The sequence below is a fragment of the Enhydra lutris genome, unplaced genomic scaffold (genome assembly GCF_002288905.1).
Source record: "Enhydra lutris kenyoni isolate GAN:26980312 unplaced genomic scaffold, ASM228890v2 scaffoldscaffold22, whole genome shotgun sequence".
Classification (NCBI taxonomy): domain Eukaryota; kingdom Metazoa; phylum Chordata; class Mammalia; order Carnivora; family Mustelidae; genus Enhydra; species Enhydra lutris.
Genome location: NW_019154106.1, coordinates 14,041,682 through 14,069,332, shown reverse-complemented (window position 1 = coordinate 14,069,332; position 27,651 = coordinate 14,041,682). Strand labels below are relative to the sequence as shown.

Genomic DNA, 27,651 nt, shown 5'->3' with positions numbered 1-27,651 from the left:
GTCAGAGAGAGAGAGAGAGAGCAAGCACAGGCAGACAGAGTGGCAGGCAGAGGCAGAGGGAGAAGCAGGCTCCCTGCCGAGCAAGGAGCCTGATGCGGGACTCGATCCCAGGACGCTGGGATCATGACCTGAGCCGAAGGCAGCTGCTTAACCAACTGAGCCACCCAGACGTCCCTTCTTCTACCTTTTAGAAAGATGAAAGCTGATTCTAAAATTTATTAGGAAAGGCAAACTGCCTAAAAGTTAAAGACAGTCTTGGAGAAAGAATAAATCTGCAGGAGTTACACCATTAGATTTCATGATCTATCACAAAGCTATAGCAATTAAGAAAATATTGGCATAGTCACTATCAAGATAATATGAAGGTTCCTCTGAAAATTAAGAATAGAAAATATCATATGATCCAGTAATTTCACCTCTGGATATTTACCCAGAGGAAACAAAACAGAACTTCAAAAAGATATGCACAGTCTTTTGTTCATTGCTACATTATTTACAGTAGCTGAGATAAAGAAGCAGTCCAAGTATTCCTTGATAGATGAATGGATAAAAACATACATATTGGAATAAAAAAGAAGGAACTCTTGCCATTTGTGACAACATGGACAGACATAGAGGGCATTATGGAAAATGAAATAAATCAGAAAAATGCAAATACTATATGAATTCACTTATATATGGAGTATAGAAAACAAAACAAACAAACAAAAAACAGAAAAATACCCAAAAATGCTGAGAACAAACTGATGGTTGCCAGAGGGGAGGGGAATACAGTGAAGGGATAAATGGGTAAGGGGGAGTGAAAGATACAGACTTCCAGTTATGGAATGAGTGAGTTACAGGATAAAAGTCACAGCATAGGAAATATGGCCGATCGTATTTTAGTAGCATTGTATGGAGACGGATGGCAGCTACACTTGTGGTGAACATAACATAATGTATAAACATGTTGATTCACTATGTTGTGCGACTGAACCTAATGTAACATTATGTGTCAACTGCACTTCAATTAAAAAAAAAGGTAACATTTTCCAAAAATCAGACTAATTGATCAATGGAATTGAATGGTGACTTCAGAAACAGATCCACATGTACATTGTCACATAGCATGTGACAGATACATCGCTATTTTCCTAAAAAGAAAGTATTATCTTTTCAATAAATGGTATTAGGTAATTAATACACTATTTTGAGAAAAACAATAATCTTGACACATACTTAGGACCTATACAGGATCAATTCTACTTGGATTAAAGATTTAAATGTGAAAGGCAACAACATTTGAAAAGAGATCATAGTGGGACATCTTTGCAATAGAGAAATATGTACAGCATTTTAAACAGAACACACAAAACAATAGCTATCTAAGATTTAAAATGATTAATTGAATTTTATATGGAAATTCTGATCATCAATATTCATAATGTGAAAGGAAACTCTCATAGTGGGAGAGGATACCTTTTTTTTTTTTTTAATTTCTTTTCAGCATAACAGAATTCATTGTTTATGCACCACACCCAGTACTCCATGCCATATGTGCCCTCCATAATACCCACACATTGGGTATTATGGAGGGCACATATGGGTGGTGGGAGGTTGGCTCCCCCAACCTCCCACCCCCCGCACCTTCAAAACCCTCAGATTGTTTTTCAGAGTCCATAGTCTCTCATGGTTCACCTCCCCTTCCAATTTCCCTCAACTCCCTTTTCTCCATTTCCCATGTCCTCCTATTTGTTATGCTCCACAAATAAGTGAAATCATATGATAATTGACTCTCTCTGCTTGACTTATTTCACTCAGCATAATCTCTTCCAGTCCCGTCCATGTTGCTACAAAAGTTGGGTATTCATCCTTTCTGATGGAGGCATAATACTCCATAGTGTATATGGACCACATCTTCCTTATCCATTCGTCCATTGAAGGGCATCTTGGTTCTTTCCACAGTTTGGCGACTGTGGCCATTGGTGGTATGAACATTGGGGTACAGATGGCCCTTCTTTTCACTACATCTGTATCTTTGGGGTAAATACCCAGTAGTGCAATTGCAGGGTCATAGGGAAGCAGGAGAGGATACCTTTATCAGACCTATAGAATCAGACAGAGAGCTGAAAGGGACTCATGGGCAAAATATAAAAGTAACTGTTACAAATCCATAAATAGTTCACATGAAATACAATGCAAAGATGACAAAAGATATTAACAACCATGTTTCAAAAGAAAATATCTAAATGGCCATAAAATACATGAAAATATTCTCAATTTCATTCAGCATTAGAATAACACAAACTAAAACTATAATGATCCTCATACACATTATCTACAAAGGTGAGAAAGAAAATGATGGAAAATACTAAATCTTGACAAGGATACTGATTACTCAAAACTATTCTCACTGGTAGTAGGATTGCGCATTAATACAACCACTCTGTAAACTCATTAGGCACTATTTACTAATGCTGAATAGGTGTATCCACAACTCAATAATTTCAGTGTGAAGGATATACCCAATAGAAATAGATTCAAGATTAAGCCAATCTAGATTAAATATTTCTGTGGTTGTGAAGGATGTGGAATGATCCGCCTTTAATTACCATTTTGAAGGTTTATATCACTAGTCATAAGCCTGAAAATTCAAACTAATTCTAACATTTGATGATAGCACAATGAATAAATAATTTGTGGTATAGTCATAAAATGGCACTGTACATAGACATGAGAATGAGCAATCTAGAACTACCTATAATAGCATACTGCATGAAAGAAGTCAGACACAAAAAATACACACATATTATTTATTTATATAAGTTAACAAAAATGCATGAAAATAATTTATGCTGTTAGAAGGCAGAATAGTGGTTATCTGTGCATGTGTGTGTGTGAGTGTGTGTGTGTGTGTGTGTGTGTGTGTGTGTGATAGGAAAATGAAGGATTCTTCTGGGGAACTCTTTATGTCTTATTTTTGTTATTATGATAGCAGTTTAATCTGGTTTCTGATTATGTATTTGTGCTGGATTTGTAAAAATGCCTGATGTATGTATGCATCTTAATATGTATATTAGACTTCAATAAAAAGTTTAAAACACTACAAAAAAGGGGAAAACAGCTGCACCTATGTGTTATTATTACATGTAATTTTTTTAATGATTCAGAAAACATCACTCAAACATCTTTATTATGTCCCTGGACAGAAAAGTCCTCAAAAGCCACTTTATTAACAGGAGTCAATTAAGGGTTGGGAGAAAAAATGAAAATACCTTTCCTACACATACAATGTTTTGATTCCACATCTCTGGGTTGCAGTAGAAAGACTTAACCAGGAGATAGTGTGTGGAAAGGTACTTAACAGAATTTTATTTGTAGTGGAATATATGGATGCCCTGTATAATTAGCCAAGATATCACGACTTCCTTTGATGCTTTTGAATGCTTTAGACGCAATGAACTTGCATGTTTTCTCCTCAGGGACAGCGTCAATTTAAGAAAGACACCCATACCACCTTCTTCACCGGTTGTGTTAGGAATGGATGCGAGCACAGACAGTCCCCTTCAGAGGGGAGTGGACTACACGTGTCTCTGTGACTAACTCAGACCAGGGACCCTTCAGGACCTCATTAGTGTCTTATACCCCACCTCCTGCACTGATTTAGCTATCTCTTTAATATTCTCTTTGATAATCGAAGTTTCTGGGCAAACACAAGTTGTACACAACTTTCTTGTAATTTTTGGTGAAAGCTAGACATTTGCTATGATGCAGGAAGTTTGTACTCTCTGAATAGTTAAAAAAAAAAAAACTCTGAAAAGGGAGCTTTCTTAAGAAAATTTAAAACAAAGACCTGAAGATTGTCATGATTATTTTCTTTCATTTGGATCCTTAAGAAATTGTCAAAGATGATATCGTTATATGTAGTTATTTGGATGTTTCTCAGAATTCTTAAGGTCAAATAATAACATATTTCCATACTGATTTCCAGCTACTTATCAAGTAAAAGGATTATCTCAGTATGTTTATAATCCTTGCAATTTCTGGGGTGCCTGTGTGTGTCAGTGGGTTAAAGACTCTGCCTTCAGCTCAGGTCATGATCCCAGAGTCCTGGGATCGATCCCCACATCTGACTCTCTGTTCAGCGGGGAGCCTACTTCCCCCCTCTCTCTCTGCCTGCCTCTCTGCCTACTTGTGATCTCTGTCTGTCAAATAAATAAATAAAATCTTAAAAAAAAAATACTTGCAGTTTCTGTTTCCAGTATGTCATGTGTTTCCCAGATGTACCAATGAACTTTGTAAATCACTTTTAGTTGGAGGTGAGGCAAAAACAAACAATTACAGCCTTGCTATGTCTCCATCACAGCACAAAGTCTGATTAGTAAGAGGGCTGCCCTGCTTCCTTACCTACAAGCCTTGGAAGAGTTTCTGAAATGACATGAGATTGTCCCTTGAATGACTCAGTGCACATCTAATGGAGATCAGAACTCTAAGATTAAAAGATGTACAAATACAAATTTAGGTAAAAAGAATTCTTATAAGATTTTGAAGCAGTAATATTTATTTTGCCTAAAATTGAGGATTCTTTTCCACTTCTTTATTTAGTAGCTTTTTTTAGGGGTAGCTGTGTGGCTCAATCAGTTAAGCATCTGACTTCAACTCTGGTCATGATCTCAGTGTCCTGGGATTGAGCCAACATCAGGTTCCTAGTTCATGGGGAGTCTGCTTGACTCTTTCCCCGTGTCCTTTCCTCCCTCCACTGGTGCTCTCTCACTCAAATAAGTAAAATCTTAAAAAAAAAAAAAAGATTTTTCTAAAACTCCCTTTATTCCCCCTTGAAAATTACTTTGACATTTAAGTATGTGTATTTAATACATATTTTATAGATCTTTAATTGTAGAATATACTCATTGTCACTTAATTCAGTGTAGAAAGCTGTATTTGGCAGTGGGAGGGGCAGGACAGGGAAGTGGTTTAATTCTCTCACCTCTATACTTAGGTTAGATTTTCTTGAACACTTGGGGTTGCCAATGCCTTTGGGTACCTATCAAAGAATGGAATTACTGGATCATAATAATAATTGTATGCTAACTTATTGAGTAACCATCTACGTGCTTCCCCAGTGGTTGTGCCATCTTACTTTCCCAACAATATGCAAAGTTTCGAATCTCTACATCTTTGCCAGTCTCTGCAATTATTCTTGTCTTTCCTTTGTAAATCACTCTAAAACAAATGAAGTGGTATCTTATTGTGGTTTAGTTTTGCATTTTTTCTGATAACTGAAGACATTGAAAATTTTTCATGTGTGTATTGGCATTTGTAAATTTTCAGTGAGAAATGTCTGTTCAAGTCTTTTGCCTAATTTTAATTTGGGTAATTTTTCTTTGAGATGTTGAGCTGTTAGAGTCCATTGGATATTTTATCTACTAGGCCCTTAACAGATATAAGGTCTGCAATTTTTTTCCCATTATATGGGTCATCTTTTCATTCTTTAATAAATTCCTTTGATGCATAAAATTCATCATTTTACATTTTAATTTTTACATTTTTACATTTTAATAAAGTCCAATTTAGGAGTTTTTACTTTTGTTTTTTGTGCTTTTGGTGTCATACTCAAGAAAGCTATAGAGTCAGCTGAGCTGGGAGAGAGAGAATTGAACTTCCAGTTGTTTGAACAGGCAATTAAAGCTCAGACCAGGGGCACCTGGGTGGCTCAGTGGGTTAAGCCTCTGCCTTCGGCTCAGATCATGATCTCAGGGTCCTAGGATCAAGTCCCACATCGGGCTCTCTGCTCAGCAGGGAGCCTGCTTCCCCCTATTTTTCTGCCTGCCTCTCTGTCTACTTGTGATCTCTGTCTGTCAAATAAAAAAATAAATAAAATCTTTAAATTCTCCAGAAAATTCCAATGTATAACTGATTTAAAAAAAAAAAAAAAAAACAGAACAAAACAAAACTCAGACCATAAATGCAAGATGTCAGCCTTTAAACATTTATAACCATGTCAGTCATATGTCATGAAAGTTAACAATTATTTTTTTATTTACTCCCAGCGTAGGTTTCCCAAATGGCCTGCATAGAAGAACACAGTCTAACACTGTGGAAATAATTCATTCTAATGGGAATCACAGGACTCCCTAAGCTGCAGGCTCCATTGGTTGGACCCAATCTCAGTGCCTGGTCTCAGTGGTGGGTATCCTGAGCTTGATCATTCTCACCAAGATGGACTCTGTGCTACAAAAACCCATGTACTTCTTCCTCAAATTCCTGGCTTTTCACTCATACCTGGGTTATTCAACAACCGTGGCACCCAAAATGTTTAGTAAGTTATATTGAGGAAACAAATACAATCTCTTGTTCCTGCACCACATGGGAGCTTTCCACATTATTTATGTTCATTGTTTTGAGCTGTTCATTCTATCAGCTATCCTATAATCCCTGCCATGGACATCTATAACCCTCCACTCTACCCTGACATCATGGCACAAAGGATGTGTCAGGTGCTGTGGCACATTTGTTTCTCTTCTAGTCACCATAAACATTTTTAATTTATCCTTCTGTGGCTACAATATTGTAAGTCATTTCTACTGTGACAATCTCCCCTTGTTATCTTCATTCTGCTCAAATATGCATAAAATTGAATTGACGATTATGATTTTCTGTTTTAAATTTGATTTTACTGCTTCTGATAGTTCTTGCAGCTTACCTGCTGATCCCAGTAGCCATCATCAGGGTGAACTCAGCCTTTTATCTACACTGTGTCATTCATACACAAGTTGTTACTGGTTAACTATATATGAATGTACTGCTTAACAAAGTGTTATAATTTTTGCAGGTAATTAAATTATTGTATATTATAACCCAAATGTTTCTTTCTGAAAGTTCACTTAGAAATAGGATGGGTACATAGAATTCAATCTCTAAATATATGTTGCATATAAAAATTATTCATTATAATCACTTATTACTTAAATAATAATAAGTTAATTAATTTATTATCATTCATGTATTAATGAATAATACAGCACAGGCTTTTTCCACCTGTAGGTCCCACCTGACAGTAGTCACAGTGTTCTGTGGGACTTTGATATTTATGTATATGCAACCTGAGCCAAGTCATTACTTTGACACTGATAAAGTGGCATCCATACTTTGCACCATTGCTATGCCCCTGCTGAATGCCTTGATCTATAGCTGGAGGAACAAAGAGGTAAAATATGCAGGACAAAGATGTGGGAAAAAGTATGCAATATCTTCTCAATTGACTATACTATGTGGTTTCTGTGAATTCAGTTATCAACATTAAGCTTTGTTATATTCCTTGGGAGGGGAAAACAAAGATAATTGAAGTCAACATATATTTAGAGATGGACTTCTATGTACCAGTCATATTTCTAAATGAACTTGCAGAAAGAGACATTTGGGTTATAATATACATTAATTTAATTACCTACAAAATTATATCATTTTAAGAGGTACATTCATATATAGTAAACTAGTAACAACTTGCATCTGAATAACATGGTGTAGAGAAGATGTACATGTGGCAAAACAGGTAATGAGAAAGAATCAAAGGCCAGGAGTAGAAAGATGAAAGGATATAAAAAGAGATCCAATTTTATAAGAAAAGGCAGTTTATGGCAAAAAATAAAAAACAGGCTATTGTGACTATGTAAAGTCAATTTTATTCTGAAGTAATATTTATTATGAAAAACAAATAATTACATTATTATTATTTTCAGAGCATTTAAAATTAGAAGAATCCTTCAGTTAATTATTTTTTTAAGTTAGGTAATTTGCAAATAAATACAAACTAATAATGTGAGTACATCAAATTTGAAACTTCATAAAAGATGTTGTTGGAGTTAATGTAGAGCATGAAATCATCCATAATATCTGGCTAGCTAAAATGTTACATGGGGAACCCCTCAAACTCAGCACACACAAAACAGACAATCATATAAAAAAATGGGCAGAACATATGAACAGACACTTCTCCAATGAAGACATACAAATGGCTATCAGACACATGAAAAAATGTTCATCATCACTAGCCATCAGGGAGATTCAAATTAAACCCACATTGAGATACCACCTTACACCAGTTAGAATGGCCAAAATTAGCAAGACAGGAAACAACATGTGTTGGAGGGGATGTGGAGAAAGGGGAACCCTCTTACACTGTTGGTGGGAATGCAAGTTGGTGCAGCCACTTTGGAGAACAGTGTGGAGATTCCTCAAGAAATTAAAAATAGAGCTTCCCTATGACCCTGCCATTGCACTACTGGGTATTTACCCCAAAGATACAGATGTAGTGAAAAAAAGGGCCATCTGTATCCCAATGTTTATAGCAGCAATGGCCACATTCGCCAAACTGTGGAAAGAACCAGGATGCCCTTCAACGGATGAATGGATAAGGAAGATGTGGTCCATATACACTATGGAGTATTATGCCTCCATCAGAAAGGATGAATACCCAACTTTTGTAGCAACATGGACGGGACTGGAAGAGATTATGCTGAGTGAAATAAGTCAAGCAGAGAGAGTCAATTATCATATGGTTTCACTTATTTGTGGAGCATAACAAATAGCACGGAGGACAAGGAGAGATGGAGAGGAGAAGGGAGTTGAGGGAAATTGGAAGGGGAGGTGAACCATGAGAGACTATGGACTCTGAAAAACAATCTGAGGGTTTTGAAGCGGCGGGGGGTGGGAGGTTGGGGGAACCAGGTGGTGGGTGTTAGAGAGGGCACGGATTGCATGGAGGACTGGGTGTGGTGCAAAAACAATGAATACTGTTACGTTGAAAAGAAATAAAAAATTTTTAAAAAATAATAAAAAAATAAAATGTTACATGGGGGCCACTGGGGGTAATGGAAAGTTTGGAGGAGGGCACAAGCTTTTGGAATGCTGAGTCCTGCGTGACCACTCATGTAGGAATGGTACAGGGAGTTACATTCCCCAATGCTTTCTTAGCCCAAACAGCTGTCCTGTGATCTAAAAGATGTATGCACAGTATCCTAGGCTATGTTTAGCAGAAGTCCTAGAACACACTGATTAGCATATTGTATATTTCCCATAATCAGACCCTCCTAGTTCCCGTAAGAGCCCTGTCACACATCACTAGGTTGAGAAACAGAGTAATAAAGACTTATGATTATCCTGAAGCACTAATAAAGGTGGGAGCAAAGAAGAGCAAAGGGTCTTTGTCTCTGAGCATTGACCCCCTTGCCTTCTCCTCTCTTTCACAGCAAAGTCTGTAGTAATCTTTCATCCATTGGTACAGGGATTGCTGGCCATTCCTGGCAGGATGTCATAAGCAAATTGAAAAGGCAATTATTTTATTGCATATAATAGAAAAATTATTATCGAGAATATATATAAATTAAATTATATATACATGCACAATTGTAAAACCGCATAACTAGTGATAGTATATATAATTTATGTATCCAAAAATATAACAGTAAATACATTTTATTTTTTAAAAAAGACAGTATGGATGCTTGAAGACATTATACTAAATGAAATAAGCTAGTCACAGAGGGACAAATAATACATGATGCCATCTATATGAGGTATAAAAATAAAAAATCTATAATGTCATTACCTGCACATATATATGTGTGTGTATGTATAGGAATGTAGACATGTATGTGTCTCTTACAAGTAGTTTGAAAGGTAAAATTCTGTGATCCATGATGATCCTGTCCTATCTTAGAATTTTATGTTTAACCAAATTAAGTTTATTTCGTAACATATTCACAATTTAAAAAGTGGACAATACTTCTTGTGCAATAAATAATAAAGTTCAAATGAGAGAACAAATTTTAATATAAAGCATCAATAAAAATGGAAAGTGTAAAAGCTATACTTTTTTCCTAAAAAATGCTAAATACACAGGGAAGTTGGCAGAGCTGATGAGGGAATAAAGTCCGATTGACTGACCAGGGCACAGACTAACTTGGTAACATAACAGATAATCTACAAATGACATTTCAGAGGAGGCAACAACACAACATTCCTGTGGATACTTGACTTTGGAAAGGACCTCAAGGATTTCAATTCATCCTCATAGTAATTTAAGATGTGTAAATATCTTTGTTATTTCCTCCCAATGGCCCACAATTTGACTATTACTTCAAAAATGGTAGAACCTAGGGGTCCCTGTGTGGCTCAGTGGGTTAAGCCTCTGTCTTCAGCTCAGGTCATGATCTCGGGTCCTGGGATTGAGCCCCGCATGAGGCTCTCTGCTCAGCCAGGAGCCTGCTTCCCCCTCTCTCTCTGCCTGCCTCTCTGCCTGTGTGTGATCCTCTCTCTATGTCAAATAAATAAATAAATAAATAAAACTTAAAAAAAAAAAGGAAGTAGAACCTAGAAGGGGCTATGCCTGTGTTAGATATTAGAAACACCGAGATGAAGTGTCCTGCCCTAAAGTAGTGAATATTCTAGAGAACATTATGCAGGTTATCACTGTTTTTTTATGAGTTAATATCATATTAAAGATAGATGCTGGAACTGAAATCAAAACCTCATATTTTATTTCAGAATTTTAAGGTGGATATTATATTCACTTATTCACTTACTCATCATCCATTGCATCAGTCAGTAAGTCAGCAAATATCTTTGAACACCTACTCTTTCTTGGGTAGTATTTTAGAAGTTATTAATACAAAGACAAACTATTTAGACATACCTTTTTCACTTAAAAAGATAATAGACTAGAAAATCCCATACAAGAAATAAAATAAAATGTTATCAATATTTAATTACAGTACTTATACATGTGTGGGGAAATATCACAGATTATACAAAAGAATGCATTTTCCATCAAATAAGTTTAATTAAAAACCAGAATTAGGACCAGGCATTTGATGGATACCTTGTAAAAATCTCTAGAATGACTGAAATTTAGTCTTCTTATTACCGTGAACATTCTGAATGACTCTTATGGCAACTACACCAGGTCTTGTTTTTGACCAGAATGGAGCCTTTGCCTTCAGTTCTATTCCCAACATTCACAGTAAAATGCAACACTGGAGCCAGAATCCTGGGCTTTCCCAACTGTTGGATTTTCTCCACCCCAGGACCAGCAGCCACACTTCCCAACCACCACAGGGGACAATTCAAAAGAAACAAACACCCAAAGGGTGGAATCATTGCATGAGATTGTTACTCAATAGAATCATCTAAGCAATTGCCTAGGCTGGCCCCACATTTTTACTTTCCGGGTGCAATTCCTGTGTGGAGACTTGCATAATTGGTCTTTCTTTCCCTGAGGAACCAGAAATTTATCTGGAAATTCCTGTTTTCATGTGTAGGGACCGAACCCATGAGTGAGCTTATTTTAGTGTGCTGCTCCTCAGAAACTTCAGACAGATAAATTTCTTCAGCGTGCCTCCTGCAGAACCTTCACAGTGGGTCTCAGCAGATCTCTGGACAGGTAGGTTCACCCCAACCATTTACTTAGTATTCATCCTGGATGTGAAGACCATGTATCTTGGAAGCTTTATGGATTCAAATCAGACTCAGGACTGAAATATCTTTTCCGTTCTCTTCTGAGGACTTAAATCTCTGTTCTCTGAATGCTAAGTGAAAGGGACAGAGAAATGACTCAAAGCGTGGTCCCCAGCATCCCTGCTGATAAATTAGACAGTGTGATCATTTCCACAGAACAACAAAGATTCTATTTTACCTTAGGATAAAGAGGAATGTTTCTGCTTTAGAGCTGGCAGAACTGATGTTTTTGAAGGCACTCTCTACCGAACGGGAATCTTAAGTGATTTGAAGTATCTGATTTCTTCTCCAAGACAGACCTTCTAAATTGTTTAACATCAAGAAAAAGAAGTTTCTCCCCTCCCTGATGTTCACATTGTCCAGGGTGACAAACCCTATGATGGAAAGGTTCCCTGATGTCAGCTGGCAGGCTTTCAAATTCTGGTGGACACTGACAGCTCCTGTCAAGGTGCAGTTTGTCCCGAACACAACTCAGGTGTAAATAAGTTTAAGACAAATTGTACAGAAAGAGACCAATAGAATATTTCTTGAAATCATTTCAGTAGCTATTTAAAACATTTTGAGTGTTGTTTCTTGGCCAAATAGTAATATAAATGATGAATATTAGGTACATTTTTTTTAAGTTCTTTTCCTGACATGTTAGCATTTTGGTAGACTTATAAAATATTTCTTTTCAAAAACAAACTTGAAAAAACATATGTAAAAATCTGACATAACTTTATCAGAAACAAATCTGAAACCTTTCTGAAGAAACAGGAGAAAAATACTTTAATTCAGTGATATATACTTATCAAAAGACAAAAAAGCAATCCTAGCTTTGCCATTAGTACTATTTCTTTAGAAGAAGCAATTAATAACAGGTAATTATATATACAAATGTATCTCTTTGAAGTTAACTGCATGAATTCACATCCACAATCCAAAATTTTGGCTATTGCTGTTTTGTTCTGTCTTGTTTTGTTTTTACTTTGCTAAATTAAGGATAAAGTTATTGAGTGTATTATATCTCAGAGTAAAACAGTGAACATGAAAGTTCAGTGAAATGAACTGAAACGTTCACTGTTTCAGTTTCAGTCAAATTAAAATGTTTTGTTTAAACAGGAAATGTTTTGTTTAACATTTCAAATGTTTTGTTTAAAGTGAATGTTGCCACTGTGTTTTCCACCAGAAGTTTACCTATGCATTTCTTTTCGGATGTGGTGGTAAGTGAAAAGAGATATGGGATATCTACTGCAACACAGTTGTATAACCTGACAAGACATACCTAATGTATGTATTAAAATATCTTTGATTAAACAAACACCACAGATTTAAGAAAGAATTAGTTTGCAGGGGAACACAGCCTGATTTGTTTGTTACATATGTAGCTAGAAATCACATGTCCCAGTTGCCTAGATACACAAAATTATAATTCACTTATTATTCCCATTTCAACTATGAAACTCCCCAATGGGGTAGAATGAGGAATGAGTCACTGGGACACAAAGAGGAAACATTAGAAAAATCATTTAAAACATGTTAATAACAAGAACTGATAGTACCAATTATTCTGCATTCATTGTTAATAAACTCTGTACTAATAATACTTGCTTGCCTAGTATCTCAATACATTCATACAACACAAGGATATAAATACTTAATAAAAATCCCACAGCTAGTAACTGGTGGCCTAATACCCAACCAACCAACTGGCCAAACAAACAAGCAAACAAAACACATAAAGTAAAACAAAACCATAAAACCATACCATTCACCAATATCCTATATAGATTCTTCACAAGACTTAGCCTCATTGAGCCTCAACTGTTCAATCAGACATAGAGATAACTACATCCACCTTCTAGGACACTTTTGCTGAATAATGAGATAATTATTTTGAAATGGCTAGCATAGTCCTGGGCCCAGAGTACACTACATATTGAATAATGTTAGCACTCTTCACCTTAGAGTTCTCTGCACAAAGAAAACAAAGTGATCAAACTTGAGGAAATCAAATGTACAAGTAATATTTTGTGAAACGTGAAAATAGGCTTTAAACATTTTAAAAGAAATAAGTACAAACTGGGAAAAAAAGAGAGAGAAAGAAGAAAAAGAAAAGAAAGATAGGAAGGGATGGGGGGAGGAAGAACAAAAGAAAGGAGGGAAGGAAGGTAGGAAAAGAAAAGAAGGGAGGGAGAAAGAAAAAGAAAGAGAGAGAGAGAAAGAAAGAAAAAAGGAGCGAGCTGCCAGAAAACCATGATAAAGCAGCATCTGAGCAAGTAGAGGTTGGAGTAGTAGAAAGGAGAGATCATTTATCAAAAGAAAGGAAATGTGATTAGGTTAAAAAAAATCAGTTTCTTATTGACACTAAGAAACAAGACTACTGAGGTGTAGTCAGTTGGTGGGCAGCTGAAGCAGCATTGATCATTAGATAGAAAGTGATAGAAAGTGAAGGAAAACCCAGCATACACAAAGTATTTTGGACAGAAATATAAAATTTCCAAGGTTGATGACCGGTTATAGGCCAAAGAGAAAGCTAGTGGCGTCTAAGGAAAAAAATAACTGAAAGTCACTGGAAGTCACTCTGGCTCAACAACTTCTTCTCCATAGCTATCTTTTATCATTGAATACATATACAGAAGCATGTTTATATATATGTAAATATATATTCATGCAATATTGTAATTACTATGTTTAAAATATACATATAAATATTAATATATACACTAAAGTATATTAATATATATTCAATGAATATGAATTATATCTAACACAGAAGTGAAAAATTAATAGCTTGGTACAGCAGTTCTAACAACATGAAATTGGTGTCTACAAAGTTTATATTTCTGAATATTTTTAAAGGACTGGGAGAAATACAAATAAAACTGATATCTTTAATTATGAACAGAAATAATCCCACTTAAATAAAATGGTTTACAATCTTGCATCTGCCAGAAAAATTTACTTACCATCTATTACTTCCCTTTCATTTTCCCATTAGAGGATGAGAACAACAAAATAAATGGCCTCAGAAAATCTCACCCAGGTGACCGAGTTCATTCTCATGGGAGTCTCAGATCACCCAGACCTCCAGATTCCACTCTTCTTTGTTTTCCTGCTGATCTATGGGCTGACCATGGCAGGGAACCCGGGCATCATCACCCTCACCAGTGTTGACTCTCAGCTCCAAACGTCCATGTACTTCTTCCTCAGGCACTTGGCTATCATCAATCTTGGCGATTCTACTGTCATTGCCCCCAAAATGCTGGTAAACTTCTTGGTTACAAAGAAAACCATATCCTACTATGGATGTGCAGCCCAACTGGGTGGGTTCTTAGTTTTCATTATTGGTGAGACTTTCATGCTGGCTGCAATGGCCTATGACCACTACGTGGCTATTTGCAAGCCCCTGCTCTACATGGTGGTGGTCTCTCCACAGATTTGCATACTGTGGGTGTCCCTCACTTACCTCTACAGTCTGACCACAGCACTGACTGTCTCCTCCTGTGTGTTCTCCATGTCATACTGTTCTTCCAATGTAATCGATCATTTTTACTGTGATACTGTCCCTTTGTTGGCATTGTCATATTCTGATACCTACATCCCAGAAACAATAGTGTTTACCTCTGCAGGGACCAACTTGTTTTTCTCTATGAGTATTGTTCTAACATCCTACTTCAACATTGTCCTTGCCATTTTGAGGATCCGTTCCTCAGAGGGTCGACGAAAAGCCTTTTCCACCTGTGCCCCTCACATGATGGCTGTCACTGTGTTCTATGGGACACTTCTCTCCATGTATTTGCAACCGAGGTCCAACCACTCCTTACGTACTGATAAAATGACCTCTGTCTTCTACACCCTGGTGATACCAATGCTGAATCCCCTCATATACAGCTTAAGGAATAAAGATGTAAAGGATGCATTCAAGAGATTCCTAAATAACCCATGGCAGCTTCCAAATTGATGTAAATTTAAAACTACAAGAGTCTTTTTTTTTTTTTTTAAAGATTTTATTTATTTATTTGACAGAGAGAGATTACAAGTAGACAGAGAGGCAGGCAGAGAGAGAGAGAGAGAGAGGGAAGCAGGCTCCCTGCTGAGCAGAGAGCCCGATGCGGGACTCGATCCCAGGACCCTGAGATCATGACCTGAGCCGAAGGCAGCGGCTTAACCCACTGAGCCACCCAGGCGCCCAAGAGTCTTTATTTAAGGGTTTGTATTTACTCCTGAAAAGCTAATCTCTATTAAATACAGAGGTAATAAATAGCCAAAAATTCCATGGATTTCAATAAGAAAATCTTAATCCTTTCTATTGCAACCTCAAATACTTAATTTTTGCTAATACAAAGATGTATTAGTTGACCAAAGAAAGTACATTTATTTAAGTAGTAAGCAATAATTCCAAAATAAATACATTTTAAGGTGCAACACAACTCACTACTGGGTTTTTATAATTTCTAGCCATGAAAGAGGAAGTCTGAGAGCTGATGAAGGTATGAGAGAAACATTTCTTAGAATGTGGTTGAGTCAGGTCATCTTACTTGCCACAAATCTGTTTTGTTCAACTGATAGAAGTTTTATTTTACTTTCATTTATTTTATCTTTCAATTTCTTAACCTTTTAGAATCCATTTTTATCTTGTACATAACACATATTTATATCATTTTTATCATATTTATATCATTTCTGTTCAGGAGAAAATGAAGACTAAACAAAAAATGCTTAGATTTACATGGAAATAGGCCATGTGACAAAACAGAATAAAATGTATGAAAGGGGACTCCACTGTTGATTCTGCTCACATGTGCATGTGCACAAAGCAAAATGTTGATATTTATCTCAATATGATATAAAATTAATTTTCTCCAATCCTCTTCTCCTCCTTAACATTGTGTGGAGGTAATCATCTGTGGTATAAAAACATAACAGCAAATAACACTTCTTTTAGAATTTTTGTGTAGTGTTTTGGAGGAAAATATTAGAAAATGAAAGAAAAAAATTTATTGCCCTCAAAGTGACACCAAATCTCAAAGGCAGTATAGCCAATAAATAAATAAATATGATATATACATAAATGTTACTTGTCATTCTGTGCCTTATTTCTGTCTGTATATGCAAAATGCTGTGAACTACAATGTCATGAGAGAGATGGGGAATGCCATGATAGGTTAAGCAATGCCTGGAAATAATGCAGATTTATGACATTTTCAGGGAACTCAAAAATAAATCAAACCCAGAAATTGTGACACTCAGTTTCATGAGCTAATTCTTAACTTTAGTTTTAATGAGCAGAATAGCTAGCCAAAAATAGAAGAGTCACACTCTATGGTGGATATTCCTGGTCTCCACAGACAAAATTGGCAATAACTTAATAGCATTAGCCTTTAGGATTTTTAAATTTTATTATTTTATAAATATATAAAAGTATATAGTATAGATAATTTATTTTCTGTTTGTTTGGTTTACCTAACTGTGGCTGTATTTGGCAGTACCAGCCTACATACATACAACTGGGGAAGTATATTCCTCAGCAGATAGGCATTGTCTTTGAGTCCAGTTCCACAAACAGAATTGGAGAAACAGAGCTAAAGTCACACTTGCATGTCTACCAATCTTATGTATTTTATTCAATGAATTAAAGTCAAGAATGAAAACCTTAGTGTTTTCTACCTTTTAACTTGATTTACATAGAAGTATTTTCTTTTTATTTCACATCCTAGGATTTTATTTAAAAGAACTCATAGGTGATGGTTATTAAGGAGAGCACGTATTGCATGGAGCACTGGGTGTGGTGCAAAAACAATGAATTCTGTTACACTGAAAAGAAATTTAAATAAATAAATAAATAAAAGAACTCATACCATAAAATAAACCCCTGTGAAACTTTTATTTGTTTTAAGCACAAAAGCTTAATTTTTTAAAATGATAAGCAAAAAATAAGCATAGACAAATATCAATAAGTCTATCATCAGCACTTATATAACATAAATTTACAACAATTAGATTCATAAAAATAAAGTATTCAAAATAAACTCAACACTACTTGGAAAAATGCAATGAATCTGAAAAGCTGAAAATAACATAATGTGCTTTGATCTATTTTATGTACAATCTTAACAAAAACATGTATTAGTGGTTTTATTGTTAAAACACACTCTGATTTCTCTGTGCAGTTTTCCCAGCTCTTTCAAGCACCCATGCTACTCAGTCAAACTCTCTCTCTTCACAGATCACATGATACTTTATATGGAAAACCCAAAAGACTCCACCCCAAAATCACTAGAACTCCTACAGCAATTCAATAACGTGGCAGAAATCAGTTGCATTTCTATGCCCTAACAATGTAACTGAAAAAGCAAAATTAAGGAATCAGTTCCATTTACAATAGCACCAAAAACCATAAGATACCTAGGAATAAACCTAACCAAAAAGGTAAAGGATCTGTACTCTAAAAACTACAGAACACGTATGAAAGAAATTGAGGAAGACACAAAGAGATGGAAAAACATCCCACGCTCATGGATTAGAATACTGTGAAAATGTCAACGCTGCCAGAGCAAGCTACACTTTCAAACCAATCCTTATCAAAACACCTTCAACATTGTTCACAGAGCTGGAACAAACAATCCTAAAATTTGTACGGATCCAGAAAAGACCCCAAATCGCCAAGGGAATGTTGAAAAAGAAAACCAAGCCTGGGGGCATCACAATGCCTGACTTCAGGCTATATTACTGTGATCATCAAGACAGCATGGTATTGGCACAAATACATATATGCATTTTCTAAAAATAATGACGTTGTCACGTGTATTAGTTTCCCAGGGCCACTATAACAAATCACCAATGACTCAGTGGCTTGATATAGCAGAACTTATCCCATAGTTCTGGAGGTGTTCAAAAATGAGTCTCACTGGGCTACAATCAAGATGTCAGCCCACTGTGTTCTTTTCTGGACTGCCATGGAAGAATCTGTTTCTTTTCCTCTTCCAGCTTCTAGAGGCAACTCTCATCCTTTGCTTGGCAACCCCTTCTAAGCAGTGACCCTGCTACTCTGACCTCTGTTTGCACTGTCACATGTCCTTCTGACTTGGACTCTCTTGTCTCTCTCTCCTTCTTGGGATTACATTGGTCCCACCCAGAAGAGTACAGAATAGCCTCCCCATCTGGAGGTCCTTAACTTAATCACACCAGCAAATCTCTTCATATGGAAGGCACCATGTTCATAGTTCTGGGAATCTTTGTTAGGGCAGAGAACCCATTTCTGCTTCAAATATCTATATCCATATTGGCATATTTTATGAAACTGGGCAATCCAAAGTCTTCATGTCTCATTGACTAGTACTCAATGGAGTAGTGTCACAAAAGCTTACACTAGTTACACTCTCTACATTAGCTACAAAATTTGTCCTAAACAATCTATACACATAGTCCTTTTGAAGGATAAGTAGAAAGTATTTGATTAAAGGTTCCAAATGATATGCATACGTATACATGGGCTCACATATCACTTATACACAATTAGGCTTCCAATGGAGATTTTCTTATCCCTTAATGTTGGGATTAATGTAGACCATGAAATCATCCATAATAACTGGCTTGCTAAAATGTAACATGGAGGCCACTGGGGGAAATGGAAGGTTCCAGAGAAGGGCATTGGTCTTTGGAATGCTGAGGCCTGGGTGACCACTTTGCCAGGTGAAAGCTTCCCAGAAGCTTTATTAGTGCAAACAGCTGTCCTGTGGACTAAGAGATGTGTGCATTGTCCCCCAAATTTATGTTTAGCAGAAGTCCCAGAACACGCTGATCAGCACATTGTAACTTTCCAGTAATCAAACTCTTCTATTTTCTGTAACACTTCGTGTCACACATCACTTTGCTCAAGAGAGTAATAAAAATTTCCAATTATCCTGAAGCACAAATAAAGGTGACAGCAAAGAAGAGCAAAGGGTCTTCATCTCTGAACGTTAAGCCCCTTGTTTTTTCTTCACTTTCACAGCAAAGTCTGGAGTAATCTTTCATCCATTGGTGTAGGGATTGCTGGCCATGCTCCGCACCTTAAAGTCTACATAAGTTTGGTTTCAGTGGCAAATGCCATCTTCCTGCAAGTCCGTAAGATTTCATCAGATGTCTACATGCCATATGGCACATCTATCATCTCTGCTTTCCAAATGGCTATTTCTACAAGCTACCTCCATGGAAAGGAAAAAAATTCTTTCAAAGAAACCATTCAAAAAAGAAGTAGAAATCACTGCAGGTACGGGTGGCAGGAGACAAAATAGAGGTTTCTATGCTAGGTCAGGTCTCCTTCTGCTTAGAGAAACTTAACTACTCTACCACAAAATAATTCTCCACTGTACTTCTTTTATCCCTCATATATATTGGATCTTAACCTAATACTGGTGCATTTCTCTTACTCATTCTCTCTGTCCCTCCTTACTTTTCTGTCTCAGTTAAAAGCTACAGAATTTTTTTCCTTTTATTAAACAGAACTATTACTTATAAAGCCTAAGACCATGCAATAAATAATGCCACCAGTTGTCACTCCCTTTTCTACACACCTGTCCAGAATTGGTTTTGACTCTTTCAATACATAAAAGTACTTGTACAAACAACAACCATCAACTAGGTTGGAGAAATTTTGTTACCAAAAATTTGTCATCAATCTTTGATACAAACTCTTACCTCACCTCACAAAATGTACATGACTTGGGTTAACTAAAATGTAAATATCAAAATATCTACTTCTTTTTTTTTTTTTTAAAGATTTTATCTATCCATCCGACAGACAGAGATCACAAGTAGGCAGAGAGGCAGGCAGAGAGAGAGAGAGGAGGAAGCAGGCTCCCCACCGAGCAGAAAGCCCACACGGGGCTCGATCCCAGGACCCTGGGACCACGACCTGAGCCGAAGGCAGAGGCTCTAACCCACTGAGCCACCCAGGCGCCCCCAAAATATCTACTTCTTAATGCAAAGTCACAAACATAATTTGAGCTATAGGTGTCAGAAAAGGTAATGATTTTAAAAAAACACTAAAATTCATATTTTAATAGATTACTGAATGATAAAAATTAATGTTTACCCAATCACAAAGTAATTAATCTAAGACATGTACTCAGATTATATATCAATTTAAAACCCTTATTAAATACTTAAGTAAAAAATTTCCATATTAAGGTATGTTTGCTCAAAATATTGCCTTGACACCAATGGATAGTCAATAGGGTGCAAGCTAACATTCCCTTAATACCTGTGACATCTTCCTTTATATTGTAATCGCTTTTCTTTTTGTTTGCTTCATCTCTCACAATTTTTCAGAATTTTATCTGCATTTCATGCTCAAACCATAGGGAATTACAAACTTTGAAAGAGAAAGGCACTGTGGGAGACACTCAGGACTAGCACACAGCAGGGCTGGAGATTGGCTGCCCACAAGGAGGGGCTGTCCCTGCAGGAGGCTACAGCTCAGCAACTTCTCCACATCCACCAGGAGGATGAGAAATTAGCTAAGCACATGCCCAGGAGGAAAACAGAATCTGGAAGTCTCCTCCCACCCACTCTGCTATAAGGTATATGTCCAGGTGTGTGTCAATGTTTGGTCACTTCAACAACTACTTCATTTACATTATCACCGCCATAGGCATTCAAATAGTAATGTTATGTTAAAATTAATGTGTATCTGGGGTGCCTGGGTGGCTCAGTGGGTTAAAGCCTCTGCCTTCGGCTCAGGTCATGATTCTGGGGTCCTGGGATCAAGCCCCACATTGGATATGATCATCAGGGAGCCTGCTTCCTCTCCTCTCTCTGCCTGCTTCTCTGTGATCTCTGTCTGTCAAATAAATAAATAAAATCTTTAAAAAAATTAATGTGTATCTATCTCTATTATTATTTCTGAACTTCTTTGTTGACCTGGGTTATACTTAGTGTATTTTTCCATTTCAAATTGAGATGAATATTTGGGTTCCTTTAAAAAATAGTGTATTAGGGCTCCTGGGTGGCTCAGTTGGTTAAGCCGCTGCCTTCGACTCAGGTCATGATCTCAGGGTCCTGGGATCCAGTCCCGCATCAGGCTCTCTGCTCAGTAGGGAGCCTGCTTCCCTCTCTCTCTCTGCCTGCCTCTGTGTCTACTTGTGATCTCTCTCTGTCAAATAAATAAATAAAATCTTTAAAAAAAAATAAAAAAATAAAAATAAAAAATAGTGTATTAAATCAAAGAAAACAATATTAGCTCTATAAAGTATATCTAATTATTTGCTGCAGATTTTACCATTCCTTCAAGCAATATATATTCATAAGTTGGATGTCCACAGTATGAAGTGGTATGTACTGATGGTGGAATGTATGTGGATAAAAGAGATCTTGGAATAGATCCATCCTTGTGTAAATAAAGGAATGTGCTCATTTTATCCCAAAGCAGGGCCCCAGTAGCTATTATGACATATTCATACATGGGTCAGTGGGGACCGCACAAACAAGTTGTTAACTGTAGTGATGAATGTAGAAGTCACAAGTTAGGAACTAATTAAATGACTGTTACTATGGCAGCAAACCTATAGTAAATGGGGTCAGAGACAGATTATGGCAATTTTAATAAACAGAGACCAGCAAAACATTGACATATAAGTAAAAAATAAAATTCAAAAACATGTAGTTGAGGGAGAATCTTGAAGTAAAATTAGTTATATAACACCCTGTGTGTGCACTTCAAAGCATACATTATATTCACTTTATAAAGCTGTAATTCTTTTTTTTAATTAATTTTTTTATTTTTTCAGTGTAACAGTATTCATTATTTTTGCACCACACCCAATGCTCCATGCAATCCGTGCCCTCTCCAATACCCACCACCTGGATCCCCCAACCTCCCACCCCCTGCCCCTTCAAAACCCTCAGATTGTTTTTCAGAGTCCATAGTCTCTCATGGTTCACCTCCTCTTCCAATTTCCCTCGACTCCCTTCTCCTCTCCATTTCCCCTTGTCCTCCGTGCTATTTGTTATGCTCCACAAATAAGTGAAACCATATGATAATTGACTCTCTCTGCTTGACTTATTTCACTCAGCATAATCTCTTCCAGTCCCGTCCATGTTGCTACAAAAGTTGGGTATTCATCCTTTCTGATGGAGGCATAATACTCCATAGTGTATATGGACCACATCTTCCTTATCCATTCGTCCGTTGAAGGGCATCTTGGTTCTTTCCACAGTTTGGCGACCGTGGCCATTGCTGCTATAAACATTGGAGTACAGATGGCCCTTCTTTTCACTACATCTGTATCTTTGGGGTAAATACCCAGTAGTGCAATGGCAGGGTCATAGGGAAGCTCTATTTTTAATTTCTTGAGGAATCTCCACACTGTTCTCCAAAGTGGCTGCACCAACTTGCATTCCCACCAACAGTGTAAGAGGGTTCCCCTTTCTCCACATCCTCTCCAACACATGTTGTTTCTTGTCTTGCTAATTTTGGCCATTCTAACTGGTGTAAGGTGGTATCTCAATGTGGGTTTAATTTGAATCTCCCTGATGGCTAGTGATGATGAACATTTTTTCATGTGTCTGATAGCCATTTGTATGTCCTCATTGGAGAAGTGTCTGTTCACATCTTCTGCCCATTTTTTTATATGATTGTCTGTTTTGTGTGTGTTGAGTTTCAGGAGTTCTTTATAGATCCTGGATATCAACCTTTTGTCTGTACTGTCATTTGCAAATATCTTCTCGCATTCTGTGGGTTGCCTCTTTGTTTTTTTGACTGTTTCCTTTGCTGTGCAGAAGCTTTTGATCTTGATGAAGTCCCAAAAGTTCATCTTCGCTTTTGTTTCCTTTGCCTTTGGACACATATCTTGAAAGAAGTTGCTGTAGCTGATATCGAAGAGGTTACTGCCTATGTTCTCCTCTAGGATTCTGATGGATTCCTGTCTCACGTTGAGATCTTTTATCCATTTTGAGTTTATCTTTGTGTATGGTATAAGAGAATGGTAGAGTTTCACTCTTCTGCATATAGCTGTCCAGTTTTCCCAGCACCATTTATTGAAGAGACTGTCTGTTTTCCACTGTATATTTTTTCCTGTTTTGTCTAAGATTAATTGACCATAGAGTTGAGAGTCTATATCTGGGCTCTCTACTCTGTTCCACTGGTCTATGTGTCTGTTTTTTTTTTTTTTAAGATTTTATTTATTTATTTGACAGAGATCACAAGTAGGCAGAGAGGCAGGCAGAGAGAGAGAGGAGGATGTAGGCTCCCACTGAGCAGAGAGCCCGATGCGGGGCTCGATCCCAGGACCCTGAGACCATGACCCGAGCCAAAGGCAGAGGCTTTAACCCACTGAGCCACCCAGGCGCCCCTATGTGTCTGTTTTCATGCCAGTACCATGCATGATTCTTTATATGGAAAACCCAAAAGACTCCACCCCCAAACTACTAGAACTCATACAGCAATTCAGTAAAGTGGCAGGATACAAAATCAACATACAGAAATCAGTGGCTTTCTTATACACTAACAATGAAAATACAGAAAGGGAAATTAGAGAATCGATTCCATTTACTATAGCACCAAGAACCATAAGATACCTGGGAATAAACCTAACCAAAGAGGTAAAGGAACTGTACTCGAGGAACTACAGAACACTCATGAAAGAAATTGAAGAAGACACAAAAAGATGGAAGACTATTCCATGCTCTTGGATCAGAAGAATAAACATTGTTAAAAATGTCTATACTGCCTAGAGCAATCTATACTTTTAATGCCATTCCAATCAAAATTCCACCGGTATTTTTTAAAGAGCTGGAGCAAATAATCCTAAAATTTGTATGGAATCAGAAGAGACGATGAATCGCTAAGGAAATGCTGAAAAACAAAAATAAAACTGGGGGCATCACGTTACCTGATTTCAAGCTTTACTACAAAGCCGTGATCACCAAGTTGTAATTCTTTTTAAGAACCTTTATCAACTTTTGTGGAGGAGCTACATGTGTGGAATTATGATGAGCAGGCACATGTGATGTTGTGTTAGGGTTCATTTACTCAGTTTACTCCCTTAAGTAAAAAAAAAAAAAAAAGGAAACTAACATTATACACATAGTCATAATTTTTATTCCTTCTTAACTTTTTTTTGCAGTTAATGAAAATATTTATTTGAAAATAACTGGTTTTCTTGAGGATATTTTATGACAGTTAGTGAAAATATTCCTGAATTTTTAACACACTATAGGTCATGTGTAATAGGTTTTTTTTGTCTTTATCCTCAGATTTAAAATATGGAAGAGATCATTGTGGAAAACACTGAAATTTTATGTAATTCATAGATGATTATACTATGTATCAGAGAAATGATCTACTTAGATCCAGATATTTGAGTGAATACAATGAAAATAACTAAAGAAAACAGTTGAATATATATATATATATATATTTCCTCAATTGCTTTTGTCCATTCTAATTGGTATTAATTCTTCATCTATTCAAATGCTCAATTTTTTTCTAACTCATTGTGATAATATGAATTCTAATTATAATTTGCCAAAATTAAACCATCCAGACAAATATGTGATCAACACAGCTTAAACAACTGTCCTGTAGTTCTTATACTCTTTTAAATTTGATATCAATGACATATTAATATTGTGTGTGTATATATATATATAAAATGAACTTATAAGCCTGAATATGTTCTGTGTCTCTTTTATTATTGTATCTTTCTTTTTTAAATCATGATTTTATCTTCTAAGGATGAGTTGCAGTGGGGTTCACATTTTTTCAATCTGGAGTAGTTAGTAAAATAATATGGGTGCTTTTTTTAAGATTTTATTTATTTATTTGTCAGACAGAGAGAGAGCACAATCAGGGGAAGCAGCAGGCAGAGGGAGAAGCAAGCTTCCCTGTTGAGCAAGGAGCCTGATGTGGGACTTGATCCTAGGACCCTAGGATCATGACCTGAGTGAAAGCAGCTGTTTAACCAACTGAGCCACACAGGCATCCCTGATTTTTATTTTCTATGAAAGTTTGGAAGCACCTGTCTTTAAAAACAATCTGAAGAAGAAAGGAGTTAGAAAAGTAGAGATCAATAAGGTGCAAACCTTAAATAAAATGTACTGACACAGAACATTTATGTAGACTTGGTTGAAGATGATACAAAGTGTTAAGAATAATAATCAAAGTAAAATATAATAAATGTACTCCATTTGTCTCCGTGCTATATCCAGTTGGCTTTATTCAGATCAAATAATCATTTGCCTTGCTCCATGTCATTTAAATGAATAAAATGTAAGTACTTACAATGAATCATGCCATATCTCCTTCTCTTTACTCCCTGTTACTCTTTCATTCATGTACTTCATGCAGTGTTATTTGCCAGCATCTAAAACATTTGAAATAGGATCCCCTAATTTAGAGTGAGAGTTCTCTTTCTTGCTTAAGTAAGTATATTTATAGAGTTTACTGGATGATTTTAGGTGGTATATTAGCAAATACATTCTAATAATGTTTACTTGTCTTAAGATGTGCTAGAAAATACAACCACACAATTAAACCTTTCATTTCAGAGATATTAGTACTAAGGTCAAAGCAAAGGTAGGAATATTAGATAATTCTTCTTTTCCATATTGAATAACTTATAGATGCAGGCCTTATTGGTGTACAACATATCACAGATCAAAAACTGAAAAATTCCACAACAAAGTGCTAAATACTCAGATACATTATCATAGAAAAAATAACATTTATTTATGTACATTAGAGTGGGCATGTTGGAAATGTCTGCATAGTAGCTAAATTATGTATCATCATAAAAAATCATTAAATAATATTTAAACTCATAAAAGCATAGTGGAACAAGAATGCATTAAAAACGGGTAGTGGAATGGGAATACTATTAGTTCCAGGTTCAGTGATGGAGGTGAGTCTTATTTTAAATTAACCCATCTAAAAAATTGAATTTTTCTTACCCACAATGGCTTTGCCTCCTAAAATGTCAACAGACGTTGTCTCTTGAAACTCTATGACTCTTGTGATGGTTGTTCCCACAGCAATTTTCCTTAACAGCTTGGATGAACAAACAAAATCTAACAGCGCTAACAGAATTCATCCTAATGGGAATCACGGACCGTCTGGAGCTGCAGGCTCCCTTCTTTGGGCTCTTCCTCATCATCTACACAGTCTCAGTGGTGGGCAACCTGGGTGTGATCATCCTCACCAACATTCATTCCAGGCTCCAAACACCCATGTACTTCTTCCTCAGACACCTGGCTTTCATTGATCTTGGTTATTCAACAGCTGTGGGACCCAAAATGCTGGTAAATTTTGTAACTAACCAAAATACAATCCCCTACAATTGGTGTGCTAGACAGCTGTCTGTCTTCATCTTGTTCATCATCAGTGAGCTTTTCATTCTGTCCACAATGGCCTATGACCGCTATGTGGCCATCTGTAACCCTCTGCTCTACACAATTGCTATGTCACAAAGGGTGTGCTGGGTGCTGGTAATCATCCCTTATGTCTACAGTGCTTTTCTTTCTGTGATAGTCACCGAAAAGATTTTCACATCATCCTTCTGTGGCCATAATGTCATTAGACATTTTTACTGTGATAGTCTTTCCTTGTTAACTTTGCTTTGCTCAAGTTCACATGATATTGAGTTGATAATACTGATCTTTTCAGCATTTAATTTGGCTTCATCTCTTCTGATAGTGCTTGTGTCCTACATCCTGATCCTAATGGCCATTCTTAGGATGAACTCTGTAGAGGGCAGGCACAAGACCTTCTCCACCTGTGGATCTCACCTGACAGTGGTCCTTGTATTATACACCACTCTATTCTTCATGTATTTGCAGCCTCAAACCAATCATTCCTTTGATACAGATAAATTTGCCTCTGTATTTTACACTTTGATTATATCTATGCTGAATCCCATGATCTACAGCTTGAGGAACAAAGAGGTAAAATGTGCCCTGCATAGGATATGGAAAAAGTGGCACAAACTACTTATATAGAATTCACTATAGACTATGTATACAATAAATTAAGTTATAGACTACTGTCTATATGTCACAGGGCTTAGGAAGCAGTAATGTGTAAGAGTCATAGAAAACTAGAAATATTTTTTCCTGTTTTCAGCTTATAGGTGTTTTGATAGTGATCATCCTTCTGCTATCAACTTTGGTTTCAGTAAGAGATAAAGAGTAAGAGTAAAG

The 27,651-nt window shown here is 36.6% G+C and overlaps 3 protein-coding genes and 1 pseudogene across 3 annotated transcripts in view; all 4 read left to right on the top strand.

Moving 5' to 3' along the window:
* Positions 1 to 3,582, top strand: part of LOC111149868 (olfactory receptor 8K3-like) — a 19,079-nt gene extending 15,497 nt beyond the window's left edge. Inside the window, exons 3-4 of the mRNA XM_022507172.1 lie at positions 435 to 498; positions 3,462 to 3,582. Of these exons, the coding sequence (XP_022362880.1) occupies positions 435 to 498; positions 3,462 to 3,582 (185 nt within the window). The remainder of the gene's footprint in view (positions 1 to 434; positions 499 to 3,461) is intronic.
* A 2,837-nt stretch (positions 3,583 to 6,419) lies between these two features.
* Positions 6,420 to 7,263, top strand: LOC111149867 (annotated as a pseudogene).
* A 7,231-nt stretch (positions 7,264 to 14,494) lies between these two features.
* LOC111149866 (olfactory receptor 8J2-like) lies at positions 14,495 to 15,436 on the top strand. Its single transcript, XM_022507171.1, has one exon. The coding sequence runs from the start codon at positions 14,495 to 14,497 to the stop codon at positions 15,434 to 15,436; it is 942 nt and encodes a 313-aa protein (XP_022362879.1).
* Positions 15,437 to 26,508: 11,072 nt separating this feature from the next.
* On the top strand, positions 26,509 to 27,450 carry LOC111149977 (olfactory receptor 8K3-like). The gene has a single exon (XM_022507264.1). It carries the CDS (start codon positions 26,509 to 26,511, stop codon positions 27,448 to 27,450), a length of 942 nt encoding a protein of 313 aa, XP_022362972.1.
* The last annotated feature ends 201 nt before the right edge of the window (positions 27,451 to 27,651 follow it).